Source organism: Neofelis nebulosa, chromosome 13 (assembly GCF_028018385.1).
Source record: "Neofelis nebulosa isolate mNeoNeb1 chromosome 13, mNeoNeb1.pri, whole genome shotgun sequence".
NCBI classification, from domain to species: Eukaryota; Metazoa; Chordata; class Mammalia; order Carnivora; family Felidae; genus Neofelis; species Neofelis nebulosa.
Genome location: NC_080794.1, coordinates 88037696 through 88058581, shown reverse-complemented (window position 1 = coordinate 88058581; position 20886 = coordinate 88037696). Strand labels below are relative to the sequence as shown.

The 20886-nt window shown below is 48.7% G+C and overlaps 1 protein-coding gene across 6 annotated transcripts in view; it reads left to right on the top strand.

Annotated features, from left to right (window-relative positions):
* The first annotated feature begins 15554 nt into the window (after positions 1-15554).
* The window catches only part of MKI67 (marker of proliferation Ki-67), a 28072-nt gene continuing 22740 nt past the window's right edge, over positions 15555-20886 (top strand). For 2 of the 6 annotated variants that reach the window (XM_058698135.1, XM_058698134.1), the window contains exons 1-4: positions 15559-15720; positions 16209-16388; positions 19243-19321; positions 19435-19550. In XM_058698135.1, the coding sequence (XP_058554118.1) occupies positions 16297-16388; positions 19243-19321; positions 19435-19550 (287 nt within the window). In that variant the 5' untranslated portion in view covers positions 15559-15720; positions 16209-16296. Of the gene's footprint in view, positions 15721-15774; positions 15790-16208; positions 16389-19242; positions 19322-19434; positions 19551-20886 lie in introns of those variants that run through there. The other 4 variants (XM_058698131.1, XM_058698130.1, XM_058698133.1 and 1 more) reach the window with 4 other exon arrangements.

The following is a 20886-nucleotide window of genomic DNA, read 5'->3' as shown; positions in this document are numbered from 1 at the left end:
TGGCCTCGTCCATCATCCCGGGCCTGATGATTACACCCATTACCCCAGCAATTAGGAGCAAGTCGGAGCTGGTCGCAGAGCCTGAGAAATGTAAACTTTCACGAACAAGAGAGAGGCCCAGTGGCTTCTGAAAAGGAAGTTCATTCCCATCGTAGACGGTAATCCCGCCTGCCGCCCACCTGGGGATGGTCAGTGGGATCTGTCTCGGACACACTAAATCGGGAGGCGGGCCAAAGCGAGGTCTCCAATGGGCCGCAGACCAGGGCAGGGCCCAGGAGGGGAGCACCCAGGGAGACTGTTTCCAGGAGGGGAGCACCCAGGGAGATTGCTTCCAGCAGCGCCCCCCGGCCACTGGCCCTCTTCCAGTTTCGAAGGAGAAGGAAAAGCGGGGATCAGACAGCAAGACAAGAGACCGACAGAGAATAAGGGAAACGATTTAAGAAGTCCAATGCCGGAGGAAAGCTCAAAGCCCAGCTTACCCCCTTGGCTGTGAGCGGCTGGCGGGGGGTGGGGGGGGGGGCGGTGCGGGCCGGGGCTGTCGGGGAGGTTGAGGCCACATGAGGAGCTGAGGAAACAGAGAAGAGTGATCCCATTTCTCTCCTGTAGGAGCTACTGCCTCGGGAATGTCTGTTAAAGAGCTTCTCTGGAAGTCTGGGAGTCTTTATTGAACCTAAAATGGTTACGTTATCAAGAAGCTAACTAAGAAAGCTGTATCTCCTCCAAGAAATAAGAATGGAACTCAGCTTCATTTGTGTTTTCTTTTCTCCATTAGGAATGTTTTACTGGAATATAAAATACTTATAGGGATGTGTGCAAATCACAAGAATTCAGCTCAGTAAATGCCCACAGATGAAATACCGCCTTGCCTTAGCACCCAGAACAAGACAAAGACTGTGCCAGCCCCAGAGCCCCCGTGTGACCCTTCCCAGCGTCCCCGCCACTGAAGGGTGACTGCAAACCCATAGACTGGCCTTGTGTGGTTTTGACTTTCACAAAAAAGGAAGCCCACAGCATCTGTTCTTTTGTACCGGTCTCCTTTTGCTCAATATCAGGTTTGCGAGACTCACACGTGTTGCCCAGGGCTGGTGCCATTCATCCATGCCCACTGTGAAGGGGCATTTCGTGGTCTGCTGTTGGCAGGTCTCAGAAAGTTTCTTAGCTGGCCGTTACCAACATCCTGCCTTCATTTGTCTTTGGTGAATAGTATTAATTAGAGAGGGTTTTGAACTGGCACAGAAAACGGTCAGCCTGAAGTTAATGGACAAACGGATCCAAACAGTGGTGCAAAATATTACATCATGCCTACAAGTCTTCATAAACCAGCCCCCATTTAATATATTCTTCAGACGCAGAGAGAGTGAGAAGAGAGAGGGGCGTGGGCCATCGTGAGGATTCAACGAGATAAAGTCAGGGAAAGGGGGGGAAAAGCCCAGGAAGAGGGTCTAGCACACGGACACTACATCCGTCTTCACTAAATAGGTGCCTAGTTAAACACAGCCGTTCAAAACTCTGGGCTGGAGGCGCCTGGGTGGCGCAGTCGGTTAAGCGTCCGACTTCAGCCAGGTCACGATCTCGCGGTCCGTGAGTTCGAGCCCCGCGTCGGGCTCTGGGCTGATGGCCCGGAGCCTGGAGCCTGTTTCCGATTCTGTGTCTCCCTCTCTCTCTGCCCCTCCCCCGTTCATGCTCTGTCTCTCTCTGTCCCAAAAATAAAATAAAAAACGTTGAAAAAAAAAATTTAAAAAAAACTCTGGGCTGGTCTCTGTGCATCACCTGCAGCTTTGGTGACCCATTTCTGTCGTGATGTAAGCAGTAATGCAGTCAGCCCTTGAGGCTGAAGATGATGAAGACCATTGCCCGTCGTTTCACAAGAGTCATGGTCAACCAGACTGGAGAGGTGGTGAATTTCACCGCTTATTTCTTACCGCAGAGCCTCTGAGAGCCTCCTGTCCTCCTGGGCGGTGTGTGCAATAAATCTTCAGGCAGAAAATATGCTACACGGTGTTTCCCGAAGTCATCTGACCAGGGGACCCTTTTTCGAGCGCAGTGTCTTTGGGAAATCACGTCTGGATTCCTTTAAGCTGGACACCGAAATGAACATGGCACAATTTCTGATCTCAAGAAGGTGAGTTAATGAAAGCTGGTGCCTCCCAAAAAACACAAGACAAGAAAAGAGAAATCGGGACTTCCTGAGTGTCGAATCTATACTAGGACTTGGGAGAGCCATCGCTAAGTCTGCTCAGGAACCACAACAAAGCACACAGAGACGGCAAATGACAGAAATGTGATTTCTTACAGCTCTGGAGGCTAGAGGTTCAAGGTCAAGGGGTTGGTAAGGTCGGCTTCATCCAAGGCCCCTCGGACGGGCATGTGGACAGCCTCTTTCTCCCTCTGTCCTCACGGGGCCGTCCTTGACATGTGCCTGTGTCTTGGTCTCCTCTCCTTCTGAAGACACCTGTCATACTGGGTTGGGACCCACTTAACCTCGTTTTAACTTAAATTACCTCTTGAAAGACCTTAGCTCCAAATACAGTCACATTCTGAGAAACCAGGAGTTAGAACACCAACGTATGTATTTGGAAGGGATACAGTCCAGCTCGTAACAACCATTTGACACATTTTAGCTCATGTAATTCACAATAAACACCAAAAGTTGCTATTATTTTTGCCTTGAGAAGTGAGTTTTGAGATTCCTTAGGTGACTGTAATCATTGTTTTAAAAAGAGGAAGCTTCTGGGTCTCAATTGTACATGTGATGGCCAAGTGCCCCTTTGGTCACCAGAGGCTCCCCTTGGGAGGGAGAAGTCAGAAGACGCACAAGAAATACCTCGCTCTCCTGGCTGTGAGCTCCTGGCAGCCAAGGACACGCCTCCTCCCGCCGCACCCCTGTCCCAGCCAAGGACACGCCTCCTCCCGCCGCACCCCTGTCTCAGCCAAGGACAAGCCTCCTCCCCGTCGCATCCCTGTCTCAGCCAAGGACAAGCCTCCTCCCCGTCGCATCCCTGTCTCAGCCAAGGACACGCCTCCTCCCCGCCGCACCCCTGTCCCAGCCAAGGACAAGCGTCCTCCCCGCCGCACCCCTGTCCCAGCCAAGGACAAGCCTCCTCCCCGCCGCACCCCTGTCCCAGACAAGGACATGCCTCCTCCCCGCCGCACCCCTGTCCCAGCCAAGGACAAGCCTCCTCCCCGCCGCACCCCTGTCCCAGCCAAGGACAAGCCTCCTCCCTGTCGCATCCCTTGAGAAGGTCCATAGCACAGGTAAGCAGTAAAGAAGAAATGTAAATTCAGGTCCACAGCTCTCCAAAGCTGCTGCTGACTTGTGACGATGCATTTCCACAACAAAAGAAGATTTATGGATATCATGCAGATATGAGAAAAAAAAAAAAACCTGAATGTTTATCACTTCGATCACGTCTCAGAAATGAACCTGGTCATTATTTGTAATGGGAATAAACACCCGCTTACAAATGGACATTGCTGTTGAAAAAAAGAGTACTTCCAGAATGTTAATGCAGTGGTCATTTTAAACATCAAGAACCGCGCTAGACGTTCTGAGTTTCTAGGTGCCCGTGTCATGGAAACGAAACAGCGGGCTCCTGGGTCCAGCCATTTCCCTGAGTCTGTTCTGAGGCGGGTGGAGCCCGTGACAGGGGGCAAACCCTGGTCCTGGAGGTTCTGGCTTCTCCTCAGTCATATTCTTACCTTCTGGCAGCGTGATTAACTTAGCACTTACTTCCGGTCTTTCCACCTCGCCATGAACCACTTCTTCCACACCCCCCGAGAAGGCTTTAGTGGAGCATTAGCCCAACCACACAAGGCGAATGAGACAGAAGCAGCCTCCTTCCCTTAGGAATGCAAGAAGACAGGGCTCCTTTTACACACATGGGAGCCGCAGCGAAGGTGCCTGGAGCAGTGGGATCCCAGAAAGACCCCCATGTCACGTGCTCTGTCGCAGATTGCTTATATGACGCCGACCGAGTTACTCGCTCTCCGAGCTCAAATGCCCATCTGTGAAATGGGGATGATTCCTCCTGTGTGACGTTGTCACCAAGGCTAGTGAGACTGTGCGTGAAATGGAGTGTTGGCATGCCTGGCTCACGACACGTGGGAGTCACGGCTGCGGTTTTCAACGTTATTAGCATCATTATCTGTAGTACATGATAATGGGAAATAAAGCTTCAGTTTTTGATAAGCGTCAGAGGCAAGAGCGGCCTCGGTGGGGTGGAGACAAGAGTGAGGACTGATTTCCCGTAGGGCAGGGCTGCTGTGTGCGGCCAGGCCCCGTCCACAAGGCCACAGAAGCCTTAACCCTTAGGTGGACACTCAGCCCCCAAGGCCCAAGCGGGGACTCACAGCTCGGGCCACCCAGGCTCCCCCGAGCTCCTTCCCCACTGCTTTGTAATCAAGTAAGCTTCCAATAGTCGAGATACCTGGGGAGGGGAGGCAACTGAGCCTTGAAACAAAAATAAACACTTCGGGGAGCCAAAAAAACCTAGAGCCACAAGAAGAAACCGCATAGCTGAGGTGTTAAGAGTAAGGTCGCCGAAGTGAAACAAAGCCAGAAAAATTCCCCAAATTCTGTGATGACACACAGAAGCATAATGAACCTCCTCCGTGCTCTGGTTTCCTCATTTGTAAAATCGGGGCTGGATGAGAGGGGCACCTGTGCAGGTGGAGGGCGGGGGGGGGGGGGGGGTGGAAAATTTAAGGAGGTGTTCGCTCTCGGGGTCACGCGAGTGAAACTTCAGCAGCCCCCGAGAGTGAACACATCCTGAAATTTCACGCATGTCTCTGTCCCCTGACCCCGGTGTGGCGGTATCTAGGGCACAGCAGGAACCTGCAGTGCTGAGCGGAGTGCCTGACATAGGGCAGGCCCTCAATCAAATGATAATTACAACTCTGTAAGCTCACACAAACACGTTCTATCATCCCGCAAATCTTTCAGTTCAATCTTTCTCCAAAGCTCACCTGGAGGATGTTTCTAGCAGCAGAGAAATAGCACTCTAACAAATGGGGTCCACTCCCGTCCATATCGCAGGACATGGCTACTGCTCAGGGTGATTACTGAGGTCGTCCCCTAGATGGGTACTGCTCTGTCACCACCTACCATGGGGAAGCGACCGCGGCATGTGGCATGCTGCATTAGTGAGTCTCTTGGGTATTGTCCCCCAAGGATGGTGTGCTATTGACCACATGGGCTGCCTTATTCACCTTTTCCACACACTGCTCCACACCTAAGAAATGCCTATAACACAGAATGGCTAATTGGGCAGATAGGTCTAAAGTTTTCACATTAATACGTTTTACTTTTTTTTTTTTTAACATTTATTCATTTTCAAGAGACAGAGAGAGACGGAGCATGAGCGGTGAAGGGGCAGAAAGAGGGAGACACAGAATCTGAAACAGGCTCCAGTCTCCGAGCTGTCAGCACAGAGCCCGATGCGGGGCTCGAACTCACGGACTGTGAGATCATGACCTGAACTGAAGTCGGACGCTCAACCGACTGAGCCACCCAGGTACCCCTCAAATTAATACGTTTATAATAAAAAGTTAAAAGTTTCCAAACAACAAATTATTATTATTATTTATAGCAACAGTAAATTAATCAAGACAATTAGCTCCACATCGAAATATGGATTCAAAGGTTTCAGAAGTCAGAAGACGTTCCTCCGAAAACATTTGGAACCGACTTGCGCTTAACTTCATACAGAGCTTTTCAGATGATGACGGTTTATGTTCCCATCAATCCTACTCCAGCCGTGCTTCGTTTGGGTTTTGTTTTGAAGACGATCCGTGATTCCAGGTATGGTGCAGACAGGACGCTCGGGGTTTCCGGGGCCCCTGGCTGGGCACCGTGCTGCCGGCCAGGAGACACAGTGTGGTCCCCCGCCTCAGCACAGGCTGTCCTGTTCCCATCCGCTGGGCTCTGCAAAGGTCTGCACAGGGCCGTGCCCTCAAGCACAAAGGTCAGGTGGAAACAGGAACTGTCCTCCTTCTAAAGCGGCACGAACGCTGCGCTCTCTGGTGTGACCTAGGACACAGGGAGTTGGCAGCAACCTCCGCGCTCAGGGCGCAGCACAGGTCCCCGGCCTGTGCACACTTGGAAGTCACCTGCCCAAAGAGCTGGCTTTTCCAGGCGAAGGGCGCGCTGGTCCGACCTGGTCACCAGGTGGCGCTGTGGCCCCAGCCATCGCGCTCCGGGTCCGCGTAGGCTCAGCGGCTGCCGGGCCCCTCTGCTCCTGGGGCGGGCGGGAGGCACCGGGAGGGGACGCAGAGGCGGGGACAGGGCGGCTGCCGCTCTGGACCCTGGGCTCCGGCAGATGGTGGAGGCTGGCCTGCTAGAGGTGGCCTGATGTTTTGCCCTTTTAAAAGAAGCGGAAAAAGCTGAAGTTTTGTTCGAGATGTTGGCAATTAATGTCCTTTAAATTTTTAAATGGAAATCCCTTTTCTGAGAGGCGGGCGGGGCTCGGCACAGGGTCCCTCTGGCCGCGCAGGGCTGTGTCCTTGAAGATGCAAGCGGTGGACCTGGGCTTGCCGAGGGGCAGGAAGGGGGGAGGTAGGTCCAGTCCATCGCCCAGAGCCTGAATTTAGCAGAGGACCCAGGCATTTCTTGGTCAGGAAGGGGGTGGATTTCCCCTGGCCTCTCCAGGCTTCGCCCACTCCTGCCAAAGAGGGACCCCCTCCCCCATGAGATGCTTCCTTGTATTCTCACTGTTGGTTACACTTGATTTTGAATGGATAAAGAAGATGTGGTTTATATACACAGTGGAATACTACTTGGCAATGAGAAAGAATGAAATCTGGCCATTTGCAGCAACGTGGATGGAACTGGAGGGTATTATGCTAAGTGAAAGAAGTCAGGCAGAGAAAGACAGATACCATATGTTTTTGCTCATATGTGGATCCTGAGAAACTTCACAGAAGACATGGGGGAGGGGAAGGGAAAAAAAAAAAAAAGGTTAGAGAGGGAGGGATCCAAACCATAAGAGACTCTTAAAAACTGAGAACAAACTGAAGGTTGATGGGGGGGGGGGGGGGGGGGTGGGAGGGAGGGGAGGTGGGTGATGGGCATTGAGGAGGGCAGCTGTTGGGATGAGCCCTGGGTGTTGTATGGGAAACAATTTGACAATAAATTATATATAAATAAAATAAAATAAAATAAAATAAAATAGAAAAAAAACCTTTGTCATGGGAAAGCTTACACATATACAAAAGTGGTGATAGTGACGTAATGAATCCCCAGTACCCATCCCCCAGCTCCAACAATTGACATCCATGGCCATCTGGGGTCACCTGTGCCCCCAGGACACTTCCACTGGCCCCTCTGACCCCCTACTGGCTTATACTAAATCCCAGATATCCTAGCTCTTCCTCCATAAATATTCCAGTGTGATTCTCTAATAGACAAGGACTCCTTTAACACAATACCTCTGTCGCAATAATAATACGATTGTCGCAGCACAAATAGCTCCTTAGGACCATCAGGTATTCAGTCTGTGCCTCCATTTTTCCAACCGCCTCATAGAAATGTTATCAGTTTATTTTTCTAAACCGGGTCCAAAAAAGACTCATCAATTATATTTGATTTTACAAACGCTTTTTGGGGGCGTCTGGGTGGCTCAGTTGGTTAAGGGTTGGACCCTTGGTTTGGTCTCAGGTCATGATCTCATGACGTCAACATATTTCAGTCGCCATGTGCCGTAATCCAATACCTCGTTCTTTTTTTATCCCTTTGTAGTACGTTCCACCGTGTGAATGTAACACAGCTTATGCCATAACGTATCCTGTGAGGAAATACCCTGTTGATAGATGCTGGAGTGTTCCCAGGTTTTGGATAGAATGAACCAAGCTGCTTATCCGAGTCCTTTTGTGGCAATATGCTTTCATTTCTGTTCGGCAGATTGTGAGTTGTGGAGTTGCCGGATTGTGGGAAAGATGTGTATTCAGCTTTACAAGGATCCATCCAGGAGTTTTGTGCATGGTTGTGCCACTATGTTCCCACGAGCAGTGATGAGCTCTCCGCTTTCCCCACACCGCCCCCCCCCCCCCCACTGCCAGTATTTGCTGTGTTTGGACTTTTTAATTTTAGCTGTTTCGGTGGGCATGTAACGGTATCTCGGTGTGGTTTTAAATTGCATTTCCCTGGTGTGTTGGCAATGAGTTCTAGTTCTCTTAGTTTTTATTTATCTGAAAGTGTCTCCTTCACCCTTGCTTTAACAGGATGTGTTCCCTGGATGTAGATGGCTAGGTGGACAGAGTTTTCTTTCAGTGGCTGTTTCCTGCCAGGTCCTGCAGAGTTTCCCTGCACCTGTGCCATCCAGCCCTTGGCTAAGGGCCCAGGACAGCCCCGTGCCCCACAAATCCACCTGTCTCAGCCTCCCCAGACCCCAATCACTGCTCCCTCCGCAAGGTGAGATCACTCCTCTCCCCCACGCCCACACCTCCCACTACTCTCCCACACGCCCTGCAGGAACCGGGGTGGGACGCATGGGCTTCCTTCTCTCAGGGACAACAGTCTGTGCGGCCCCCTTGGCCAAGTTCCTGCAAAGAGCTGCCTTACATAGTTTGTTCAGTCTTACAACTGTTGGCAGTGGGAGGTCTGAGACCTGTTTACTCCATCATGGCTGAAGCCCGTGACCTTCCGATCCGTTCCTTAAGTATGTGGGGTCCCTCGTCCTCTTTTTTATTTCCTTGCATTACAGTAAAGACGCATGTTCGGGGCGCCTGGGTGGCGCAGTCGGTTAAGCGTCCGATTTCAGCCAGGTCACGATCTCGCGGTCCGTGAGTTCGAGCCCCGCGTCAGGCTCTGGGCTGATGGCTCGGAGCCTGGAGCCTGTTTCCGATTCTGTGTCTCCCTCTGTCTCTGCCCCTCCCCCGTTCATGCTCTGTCTCTCTCTGTACCAAAAATAAATAAAAAATGTTGAAAAAAAAAATTAAAAAAAAAAAAAAAGACGCATGTTCATTGTCGTGCAGAGTTGCTGCAGTCTGGATTTCACTACTGCATCCCATTGGTGCTGTTTAAAAGGTTCTGCTGTCCCACCTGTTTCCTGTACACTGAGCGCTCCCTCTGGGGGCCTCTGGGGGCCAAATCCCATTCCAGTTTATTTTCTCCGACCATTCAGACAGAAGTCCGGGTTGCAGGCGAGGCTGTCTCTTTTTTTGTGACAAGTAGCTCCGATGATCATTGCCTGGATTTATGTTTTCATTAAGGGTGTGTTTAGTTGGGATATTCTACTATATTTTCCTCTTTTCCATGCATTTATTGTCTGTTATCTACAAAGAGAGACTTCCCATATCCAACCGTGTGGTGGCGGTGAGGCACCTTTTCACACAAGAGAGGCAGACAAGAGCTTACTTTCCTCCCTTTCTTTGCCGGAATGGGCTGGTCTTCCATTGTCCGAAGGTGTCCAGAGAGTTTCTTTTCTTTCTTTTTGTTAAGGAGTCATTGTGAACTTGAGGAATGTAAGTGCATCTTACGTGTTTCAATCCACTGTAGTTATTTTTTTACTGAAGATCAGTTTCCCCACTGTGGGCCTAGGGGTGGGGCCCTTGCCAGTGGTTCCTGGGTCCTTTAGACATGATCCCAGTTGTCCTTGAGGCACATCTTTGCTTTTCCGGGTGATGAAATGTCCTAGCATCATCCTGCATGGTCCCTGTCCCTCATATGGAGTCTAGCATTTGTACAGGGAACCTGGGTTCCTTTTAGTGGGAAATAGCATCAAGCAGCCACAATCTAGGTGGTAAGGAGACCCGTAACATTGAGTAAGTTCAAGGTCTTTTCAGGGAATGTATCAGGAAGTACTACTCTATTCTTAAATTTTAAAATAGATGATTCAGCATGAGTTCATACTGACATATCCAATTCAAAATTTACTTAATGTAACAGGGAGTTGGACTCGTTGTTTGAGGTTTGACTGCTGACAGCTTTGCAGCCCACCCCTCGCTCCCCTCCGCCCCACCTCTGGGTGAGCTGGTGAGAAAGCCCAAGTCCCCCCACCTTCAAAGAGCCAGCCCCTGCCACCAGCCCCATCCCGACCACAATAAAAACCCAGCCAGCTCCTCTCCCTACTCTCTGAAGCAAGCTCAGAGCCGCCCTGCTCCCCACAGAGACCTCAATTATGAGGATCATCAATCTTTTCCTCTTTTAAAAAATGTTTATTTTTTTATTTTGGAGGGGAGACGCAGAGAGAGAGACAGAGGGAGAGAGAGGATCTCAAACAGACTCCGCACTGTCAGCACAGAGCCCGAGGCTGGGCTTGATCTCACGAACCCTGAGATCTGACCTGAGCCGAAATCAAGAGTCTGGTTCCTAACCCACTGAGCCACCCAGGCAGCCCAGATCGCCAACCTTGTCATACCCTGTGATGGATGGGCATAAAGTCATCAGTCTCTAGATACAAACGAAATTCGGGGTGAGGATCCCTAGTACTTGGTGGGGTAGCCATGGAACTCTTCACTCTTGGATTTCATGTTTATGTCCCTTTTTTAGGCTGAAAAAACGTTCTTCCTAGTGATCTGCACAAAATGACTTACTTGCTTTATCCTATTATCATATATAATCTCGGAATAATGGTGTCAGTGTTACTGCCAATACAATTACTGACTAACAAGAGTTGTACCATTAAATTATTATCCAAATCACTTCCAATTATTATTTTGTGTGTGACTGTGTTGCTGCCTGATATACAGTTAGTTTTATCTTAACATCTACTTAAAGGGCTTTCTGCTTCTTTGGCTTAATTGGTTTTATATTTGTGTAAATATTAATACGATCACAAGTCCAATCTATCAAACATGCTGGGTTCGGAGAAATCTAGCTTCTCTCTCTGTCCTCTGTCCTTCATTTTTCCATTATATGGTTTATCTTCCTATTGTTTCTTTTTCTATTATTGTTTTAATGTTTATTTTTGAGAGAGACAGAGAGAGACGGGTAGACACAGAATCTGAAGCAGGATCCAGGCTCCAAGGTGTCGGCACAGAGCCTGACGCGGGGCTCGAGCCCATCAGGACCTGAGCCGAAGTCGGAGGCTGAGCCACCCAGGTGCCCCGCTACTGTTTCTTTTTAATAAGAGGAAATAAACATGCATACCCATAAGCCCATTTTTTAGATAAGCATCGCATGCTATACATAACTTTTCCCCTTTGTCTTTTGTGTTTGATAATATTTGGAGGCATTCTGTGAAAGCATGTGGAACTGTTAAAACCTTTTTGTTTTAAGAGGTTAATGAAGGCCACTTAAAGGTATTAAACCAACTGATAATAGTTGATACCCGTTTTGTTATATTTAAAAAAAAAGTTTAACGTTTATTTATTTTTGAGAGAGAGAGGGACAGGGTACGAGCAGGGGAGGGGCTGAGAGAGAGGGAGACACAGAATCCGAAGCAGGCTCCAGGCTCCGAGCTGTCAGCACAGAGCCTGACATGGGGCTCAAACTCACCAGCTGTGAGATGACCTGAGTGTAAGTCAGACCCTCAACCGACTAAGCCCCCAGGCACCCCTAAAATAATTTTTTTTTAATTAAAAAAATAATACAATGTGAAAGCAAAGAGCTGGTGGTAAGACAGGCATTCTCAAGCACGGACCTGGGTGGATAAATTGTTACAATCCTTTTTGAAAAGCAAGCAGTTAGAGGGTATGAAGCAAATATTATTTGATCCAGCAACTAGATTTTGGAGGATAGAAACTAAGAACATAATCTATTACAAGGTTTCTGCTCAAGATCTTCATCACTTCATCACGGCATTATTTGTAATAATTAAATGCCAGGAAAAAACCTAAATGTTGAAACACAGTGGAAATAGGGTTATCAGGGTGATATTCACCAAGAATGAATGAGAAAACGCTTACACGATAAGGCTAAATGAAAGCATAAGAAATAAAATGGAACGTGCATTTGTTTTCTCTGACATATTTCACTTAGCATAATACCCTCTAGTTCCATCCACGCTGTTGTAAATGGCAAGATTTCATTCTTTTTGATGGCCAAGTAATATTCCATTGTGCATATCTAGATAGATAGATAGCACATCTTTACCCGTTCAAGGACACTTGTTGTGATGAGCACTGGGTATTGTATGTACATGATGAATCACTAAATTCTATTCCTGAAACCAATAGTACACTGTATGTTAACTAACTGGAATTTAAATTTTAAAAAAAGGTATGGGTACACACAGATATGTTTATTATGCAAAATAAACATTACAGAGACAAAAAATGTGATTGCTTTTTTGGTTCTTTATCTTAGGGTAAATTTTTCTTCCTTCTACATTTGTATATTATCCAAATATTCTATCATGACAGCATATAGTATTAGCTTCTTGATAAAAAAGAAGTTTTTCGGGGTGCCTGGGTGGCTCAGTTGGCTAAGCATCCAACTCTTGATTTCGGCTCAGGTCATGATCTCGTGGTTGGTATCCAGCCCCGTGTCGGGCTCTCACTGACAGCTCAGAGCCTGCTTGGGATTCTCTCTCTCTCCCTCTCTCTCTCTGCCCCTCGCCCTGCTCATGTACACACTCTCTCTGCCTCTCGAAATTAAATAAACATTTTTTTAAGTTTTTCAAAATTTCTTTCATGTTTTTCGATATCATACTTTATCCCAGTTTCTTTTTCTAAACTCAGAGAGTAGAGATCAGTGTTCGGGTTCCTCTTTTCTCCGGGTTAGTGGAGTGTAAGGACTACATTGAACTGTGGTCCCACATACATGCTGGGGCATAGATGGAACTGGCCTCCCTGACAAGCCAGGAAGAAAGGCCCAGGTGACCCAGTGTGGGAAGAGGTTGGGGAGTCAGGGACTGCCCAACACCATAGGCCACCTGCCCACCCATCTGCAGAATGCGGGCCAAAGAGCTGGGTGAGAGGCAACCGGGGTCTTGCTCAGGGGGCTGGGCACACCTGGCCTTGGGCGCCCTGGGGAGATAGCCCAGCTTTAGAGCTGGTGGTTGAAGCCAGGCAAGCGGCCTGGGGCTGGGTCAGTGGTTGGGTGTCATGGCTGAAGCTGACGGCCACTGGACGTCTAGGGGTCTCCAGGGTCTCAGTGGTGTAGCTCACCTGTGAGAGGGAAGAACACGCCAGATCCATTTCAGAAGGATCCCAGCCCCACCCCTGGCCACCTGTGCTGTCCCCACCCCCACTGCAAGGCCCTCCTCTGCCCTGGAAACTAGAAAGCTGGCTGGAGGAGGGATATGATTAAGGGACCTGGAGGGGAAGGGAAGTTAGGAAGGAAGACAGCAGTTCTGGTGATGGTTGGTACCATGACCTCTTCCTGCAGCCTTGAGGGCGCCTGTGGGCTTGGAGCACCTGGCAAGGGCAGTTCCCCGGGGTGCTGGGGTGAGACTCAGCCAGGACCGACCACACTTATGGGGGCGCAGCCTGCCCGGGGAGGGGCGCCTGGACCTCCCTGCTCTGTACCGCCCTCCCCCCACCTTTTCTCCTGGATGAAGTGTCAGAGATCACAGAACATACTATTTACTGGAACACAGATGACCAAACAACACACGCATTTCAAAGGTGATAAATACCTTCTAAACATATGCCCCATATTGGAAATACACCCTCTCATCAGGTGGATGGATGTGGAACTGAAAAGGATTGTCAAATGGTCCCTTATTAGATGCCTGGGGCCATCCTCCAAGTGGATTTCAAGAATTTAATTCTTTAAAGTTGATTTATATATTTTGAAAAAGAGAGAGAGAGAGAGAGAGAGCTGAAGGGGCAGAGAGAGAGGAAGAGAGAGAACATCCCAAGCAGGCTCCATACCATCAGCGCGGAGCCCAGTGTGGGACTTGAACTCAGGAACTATGAGATCACACTGCCTGAGCCGAAATCAAGAGTTGGACGTTTAACAGACTGAGCCGCCCAGGTGCCCCTCCCCAAGTAAATTTCAGGCAAGTGAAGGTGGCAGGGGGGAGGCACAAGGAGAAGGGGTCCAAGGACAGGGAAGTCCCCTGGAGACACTTTCTTGGCTGATTGATTTGACCGCGGGTGTGTGAGCGCTATGAGCATCCGGCAGGGGATACCCTGACAAGCCCTCAGGCCAAAGCCTTTTCCTGCCCATCTGGGGTGCCCGTTGCTCTAACGGGGTCCCCACTCTACGCTCTATTCGAGACTCTGATGGTGTTGGAGCGGGGCTGGGGGTCCAGATGCCAGCCCTGCAGATGGGGCGTGGGATTCTCCTCACAGGAGTGACATGTGCGTTTTCAAAGAAATCTTAGGTTGTGAGCCAAGCTTCAAACCCAGCCGAAAGCCCCACCGCTGAAGTAGGCCACCAAACAGTTTAAGGGGACTGTCCTGCGGGTCTGGCACTTTGCCAAGCCCCTAAGCCTTCCTGTAACTCCTGCTCTGTCTAGAGCGCTGACTCCGTGTACTGCGGAGTGTGTGTAAGATGATTTGACAGGAAGTTCAGCACCTCCCCGTTCTAATTAGGCTGCCCCAGCAAGGTCACAGAGCCGTCCCTCGTAGGAAGTAGTGTTTTCTGGGGTGGTTCAGAGATGCGCTTTCTGTGGTAGTGTAAAGGGGGAGGAAATGGAAACTAATCCCCTAAAGAAGGTTAATAGCATCCATGCATTCAAATTACCTACATCAGCCTTGTCCCAGACAATTAGGAGTTGGAGGTCCTACGCATTCACATTTCCTTCCTAGGAGCGATTCCATATTCCTGAAGGCGGTCCATCTCTGACTTACCCCTCAGGAGCAGGAAGCTTCAAAGTTCATTTGTCAATTCATTTTAAAGCAATGATGAACCCACTTCGTGTTCCACAGGAGCGCCCTCCCCCCCCCTCCCGCCCAACCAGGCAGGTGGCTCTAGGAGGCAATCCTGTGGTTATTTTAGAAGCCCTTCTTGTTGTAAGGCACAATTGGAGAATTTGTTTTCTAAGAGGAAAATACTGGGAACCTCAGGATAAATGGAGAGCAATAGTAGTGATTAAGGAAATTATGGTTTCTAAAATCGAATGCTCTGCAGCCATCAAAAAGAAAGTAAAAGGGGAACGTGCGCTCAAGATTAATATCCACGGGATGAAGGAAGCAGAGAACACAAAATACAGAACAATGTGCATACCATGCTTTTTTAGTGTGTTTTTGAAAGAGACTAGTACCTGCATAGCTGGGAAAGGACACAAGAGATTGCTTGTAATAATCGGTTATCATTGGGGAGCTATGGGGACTTTAAAAATTTCCAAACCTTCCAGCAGTGAGTCGCATATTGTGTACAACTGTGTTTGTCCTTAAAGAAAATGAGGGAAGACGGGTTTCGGGGCAGTGAGACCATGTCCCACTTCCACCCTTGTTACTCTGTCCCCGGTGAGGACCCTGAGAAAGCGCCCCAGGTGCACGGGAAGCCCGCCACCCCGCCCTCCCCCGCCCTCTCCCGCCCCGCGGAGCCCGCGCCCTCCCCACTAGCTCCGCCCCCGCCCGCCCTCGCTCCTTGCCCATTGGTCTGCCTCCGCACCGCCGCGTCCAATCGCAGCGCTTAGCGCCAAATTCGAATGGTTGTTTTCATTTGAATCGGGAGAGCGCGGCGGCGGCTTTACGCGCGGAGCTGCTAACGCCGGGCGCGTCCCGGACGCAACTAGGCTGGGCCACCTGGTCGCCGGCGAGGGCGACGGCGGGGGGTGGGGGTAGTGAGGACTGCGGCGGAGGTGGCCGCGGGTGGCGTCCGTCCCTGGAGCGCGGGGCGGGCTGTGGACGCCGGTGGAAGAGTCGCTGGCTTTTCCGGGTGAGGACGTAAGTTGCATCTGGAGGAGCAGAGGACTCAGGTGGCGGTGGCCGTGGCGGTGCGGGCGACTGTCCCGGGTGAGCCGCGGCCGGGGCGCCTCGGGGCTCGGGGACGGCCGGTGCGTCTGGGGGCTAGAGCTGTGGGGACTCCTCTGCTCTGCGGGAACCGGCGCCTGGAGCGCGGCCAGGGCTCCGGCCAGCGGGTGTTGGTGGGAACTCCCTGGAGCCTTGACCTTGATGAGCTTCGAGAGTTCTAGCCGCGGGTCCTTGGGGGCACTGAGTGTTGGCGGGGCGGGGGGGGGGGGGGTACTCTCCAAGGTGCAGCCCAGGGCCTGGCTGGGGCCCCCCCAGGGCTCAAGTAAGATGTGGGTCAGGGGGGCAGAAGCATGGTGATCGTATAAGCCAGCGCATTTGGTCACTTACAAGTGACTTCCTAGCTCTTTGCTTTCAGAGTAACACCCCACCTCCTCCGCGTGTTTTGTTTTTGTTTTATTCAGTGGTATGTTCCTGCATCAAGTTTGCTTCCGCAGACCTTTTGATGCCTGACCTTCCTATACCGATTACACTCAACATCTTGTTTAGAAAATGGGTCCTACAGGACGCCTTGTTACCATCAAAAGGAGCGGGGCGGACGGCCCCCACTTTCCACTGAGCCTCAGCACCTGCTGGTTTGGAAGGTGAGCCCTGCATAGGGGTGGACAATTTCCTTTAAAAGACATTAATATCCTAATCACAGATTAACAGACTGGAAGCACCCGAGAAGTAGTTCCTGCCCCCAGTTTGCTGGCGACTTTCCTACCGGTCGTCAACCTCTCATGGTTGTTTATTAGGAACTAGGATTTTGAAGACAATGTTTATATACTTTTTTTTTTTTAATCAAACACATTTTAAAATTGATTTGATAAAATCTTTAAATGGAGAAAGATGTAGATTATCTTCAAATCCTGATTCACTTCATGCATTCTTTAGAAGGCCAGGATGTTCATCTGAAACCCCTCCAAACTTGGTGTTCCTTGGCTGTGGGGGGACCCTCCTGAGCAAATGAGGGAAGAGCCTCCGAATTTGGTTTGTTGGGGAAATGAAGCTGGGAGAAGTCTTGCTAGTGATTTGAGAACTTCTTTCTCTCCTGTTGCTGTCCTGTGTTGTTGTTGGTAAATAACTGTGCTCCCTGTATAACAGACACCCTCCCGTTTGCTGACGTGTGACTCTTTTTTTTTTTTTTTTTTTTTAAACGTTTATTTATTTTTGAGACAGAGAGAGACAGAGCATGAACAGGGGAGGGTCAGAGAGAGGGAGACACAGAATCAGAAACAGGCTCCAGGCTCTGAGCTGTCAGCCCAGAGCCCGACGCGGGGCTCGAACTCATGGACCGCGAGATCATGACCTGAGCCGAAGTCGGCCGCTTAACCGACTGAGCCACCCAGGCGCCCCTGACGTGTGACTTTTTATATCAATGATAGGTCACCCTCCCTGTGGAGCCCTGTGAAGTGGGACCCACACCCCGTCCTGTCCTACCAGCCCTCTACCACAGTCTACCCCACCACGGACATTCTACGCTTTTGCTCCTCTGTGTGCTTTTAGCCAGTTTGACCTTTATGACTGGAATGTTCTCTTATCTTCCTGTGTGAGGGATTCCTTTCCACTGTCTCGATAATCATCTAAATGTTACCTAAAGAGAAGCCTTTGGTGAACACTGCTCTTGTCTTCCCTAATGCTACACAGGGCGAGGAGGCTTTGGTTGTGTCTCCCACTCCTAAGCTCTCCCAGGACAGGGACTGTCTAGTTCGTCATTCTGTACTCCGTTACTCCGTGCCTAGTACGGGTCTGGCAAGTAAAAGGTGATCCATATAGTTGGCACTCTGTGTCTAATAGAAGCATGGCCTGGATGTGGAATCATAAGCCACAGTGGTTCTCAGACTAGGATTATTTTGCCCTGCAGGAGACCTCTTGCAAGGCCTGGAGTCATTTTTCTATGTCACGGTGTGGGAAGCTCATGCCACTGGCATCAGTGAACAGAGGACAGGGATGCTGCTGAACAGGGTATAGTGTGCACAGATTACAGGACACGCTCTACTCTAAAGAATCATTTGGCCTCAAATGGCAACAGTGCTGAGGTCAAGAACGACCGATCCATAGGGATGTTAGCTGGCGGTTCCCAGCCAAACAAATTCTCAGTTCTAACGAGATAGGCTCTGTGTGTGTGTGTGTCTCTTTCTGTCTCTCTCTCTTGCTGGAATATTCAGAAAATCAAATTCTCCTCTTTAGTTTAAAGTGGGTTGCTCTAGCTCCTTTTCGGAGGAAAAAGAATAAACGTTTTGGTATCAGATGTCAGTCACTCTGGTTATTATACAGAAGGGATTAAGTATCTTTTTATGCAAGATTTGACATTTCAAACCCATTCATGGGCGCCTGTCGGTTAAATGTCTACTCTTGATTTTGACTCAGGTCACGATCTCACAATTTGTGAGTTCAAGCCCTGCATCGGCTCTGCTCTGACAGTGCAGGGCCTGCTTGAGATTCTCTCTCTTCCTCTCTCTCTCTCTCTCTCTGGCCCTCCCTCACTCACGTGTTCTCAAAATAAATAAATACACTTTAAAAAAAAAAAAAACCCAAAACCCATTCCTAAGTGTTTGGTCATATGCTATAGGTAGAAAGAGATATTCTTAGCACCAGAATATTATATTGAGAACAGAGCAGAGAGTCTATAATTGTTCACGCTTTCAGCAACAGGGACACCAGACCCAAGGAAACTTACTAAGGACCGTTTTGATTAGTTTCTATGTGGGTTTGGAAATTCTCCCTGCTGGTGCTCCCTGTTCATGTTCCTTGTGTGGAAAGACAAGTTGAATCTAATAATGTGTATTTGTTGTTTGCATTTGTAGTTTTAATAAGACTTCTGAATCTGCCCATTAATACAGTGCAGTTTTAAAACCATGAAAAGCTCTTGAGTCCGTGGCTTTTACTGTGTGCCAGGCAAACGCCAGACGTGTATAATTCATGTACTGCTTGAACAACACCGCGAGATAGGTGCTGATGTAATTGTAAGCTTTTTGTCTGTAAAGCATGGCTGCACAGACAGGTGTTAGCAAAAAATACAGCACTCGTGATGATTAAACCTCTAAACATACATAACATTACAAATGAACACATATAAACCTTTTTTTATAGAAAAAAAGCACAGAGTATTAAAAATTGTCACTGTTCTCCAGACTGTGCTCTCTTACTTGGGTCTTATAAGCAGGTATTTCAGTAAAAGGCATTCCAGTTTTGTATTCTACTGTTTTCCCTTATAATTATTTCTAAGTACTTGAAGTTTTAAAGGTTTAGTATAGTTGGTTATATACCACTTGTCAAAATTGTTTGCAAAATGCACAGTTCAGGGACCTTGCCCAAGTTTTTATTCCTTTCTGTTGTTGCATTTAAGGATCAAACATATGGTCAAATGATGTTTTACTTTGAAACGTTGATGTAATGTTTTTTAAAAAATGCAGGAGCTTAAAAATCTTATTTATTTATTTTTTTTCAATTAAGGGGTATTGAATGTGACATTCGCATCCAGCTCCCTGTAGTCTCAAAACAACATTGCAAAATTGAAATCAATGGGCAGGAGGTAAGTGGGTGTTTGAAGTCTGTTTTTTTTTTTTTTTTTTTTTAACTTTTCATTTCACTTCTTACCCATTTGTGAGTTACCTATCCCCCCCGCCTTTTTTTTCTACCTTGTAGGCAATGCTGTTTAATTTCAGTTCCACGAATCCCACACAAGTCAATGGATCTACCATTGATGGACCTGTACAACTAAAGCATGGAGATGTGATCACTGTTGTTGACCGTTCCTTCAGGTAGGTGAGAAGTCCAAACAAATCAGACTCAACGTAAATGGACCTTCTGATGCACCAGAACTAGCTTTGTAGACTTCTGTGATCTTTCTGTAATGCTGGTGAGTGTCAGAGCATCTGAGGCTGCCATGCTCACCACTGGTTCTCCATCTAAAGTCACAAGAGTCTAGAAGGGATGACGCAGGGGACTTGGGTGATCCCCTTCGAGGATCCAAATGCAGTTAACTGGGCCAAAGAGGAGCGACCAGATCCCCAAGGGGTTTTATTTTGCTGCAAGTGTTGTGAAGCCGCAAGCAGTTTTCAGTTTCTCTTTCATTTGAAAGTAAAAGACGCTCATAGAGAAAGATACAAGATAAGATGCCCAGATGGGCTTATCACGAAACGAGCGCCTTTGTGATTTCCATCTGTTACGGGCTGAATTGTGTCCCTCCAAAATTCATATGTTGGAGCCTTAACCCCCAGCAACCCAGAATATGACCGTATTCGGAGATAGGGTCTTTAAAGAGGTGATTAGGTTAAAACGAGGCCCTTAGGGTGGGTCCTAATTCAATCTGACTGGTGTCCTTGTAAGAAGAGGAGATTAGGACACTGAAGAGGAAGCAGGTGTTCAGAGGGACAGCCATGTGAAGAGACGGCAGGGGTGCCCTAGAGAGCGTTGTACAGCTCGGGTGCGGTGTTCTGTCCACTTGCGTCCATTAGACTCAAATTCCTGGCTGTAGAATCATAGTAATTCACCCCCTTGATTCTTATTCAGGTAGGTTAGTTGAAATCACACATTGAGGATTTTTTTTTCTTTGTTGTTGTTCTTGTTTTTTTTTTTTGCTCTTCTGTTTTTGCTCTCTGTGTTTTGAGGCTCTCCTATGTGTGTGTTTAAATTTAGAATGATCTCCTGGTGGGTGAAGCCCTGCCATTTATCTTTCTGAGAGATCCTGTACCTTCACTGATGCTTTTTATCAGTGGCTGCATTTTATCATTTTTCTCTGGTACGTTGCTTTCAGCTTTGCATAATCCTTAGGGTTTAGATGGTCTCCTGGAACCAGCTGTTGGGTACATTTTTTTTTTTTTTAATAATTGGTTTATCTCCTCGATAGGTTGATCCTTTTATCATTATAAAATATGCTTGGTCTCTGTGAACAATTTTTATCTTAGAATCTATTTTGCCTGATGTTAGCACGACCCCTCTCTTCTGGTTGCTGCTGGCATGGCGCATCCTTCTGTGTTCGTTCTGTGGGTGCCTTGGGATATACATCGTGTCTCCTGTAAGCAGCATGTGGTGGGGTCATGGTTTTCATCCACTGCTGCCAAATGGAACGCTGTCTTCCTTCCTGCCTTCGTTTGT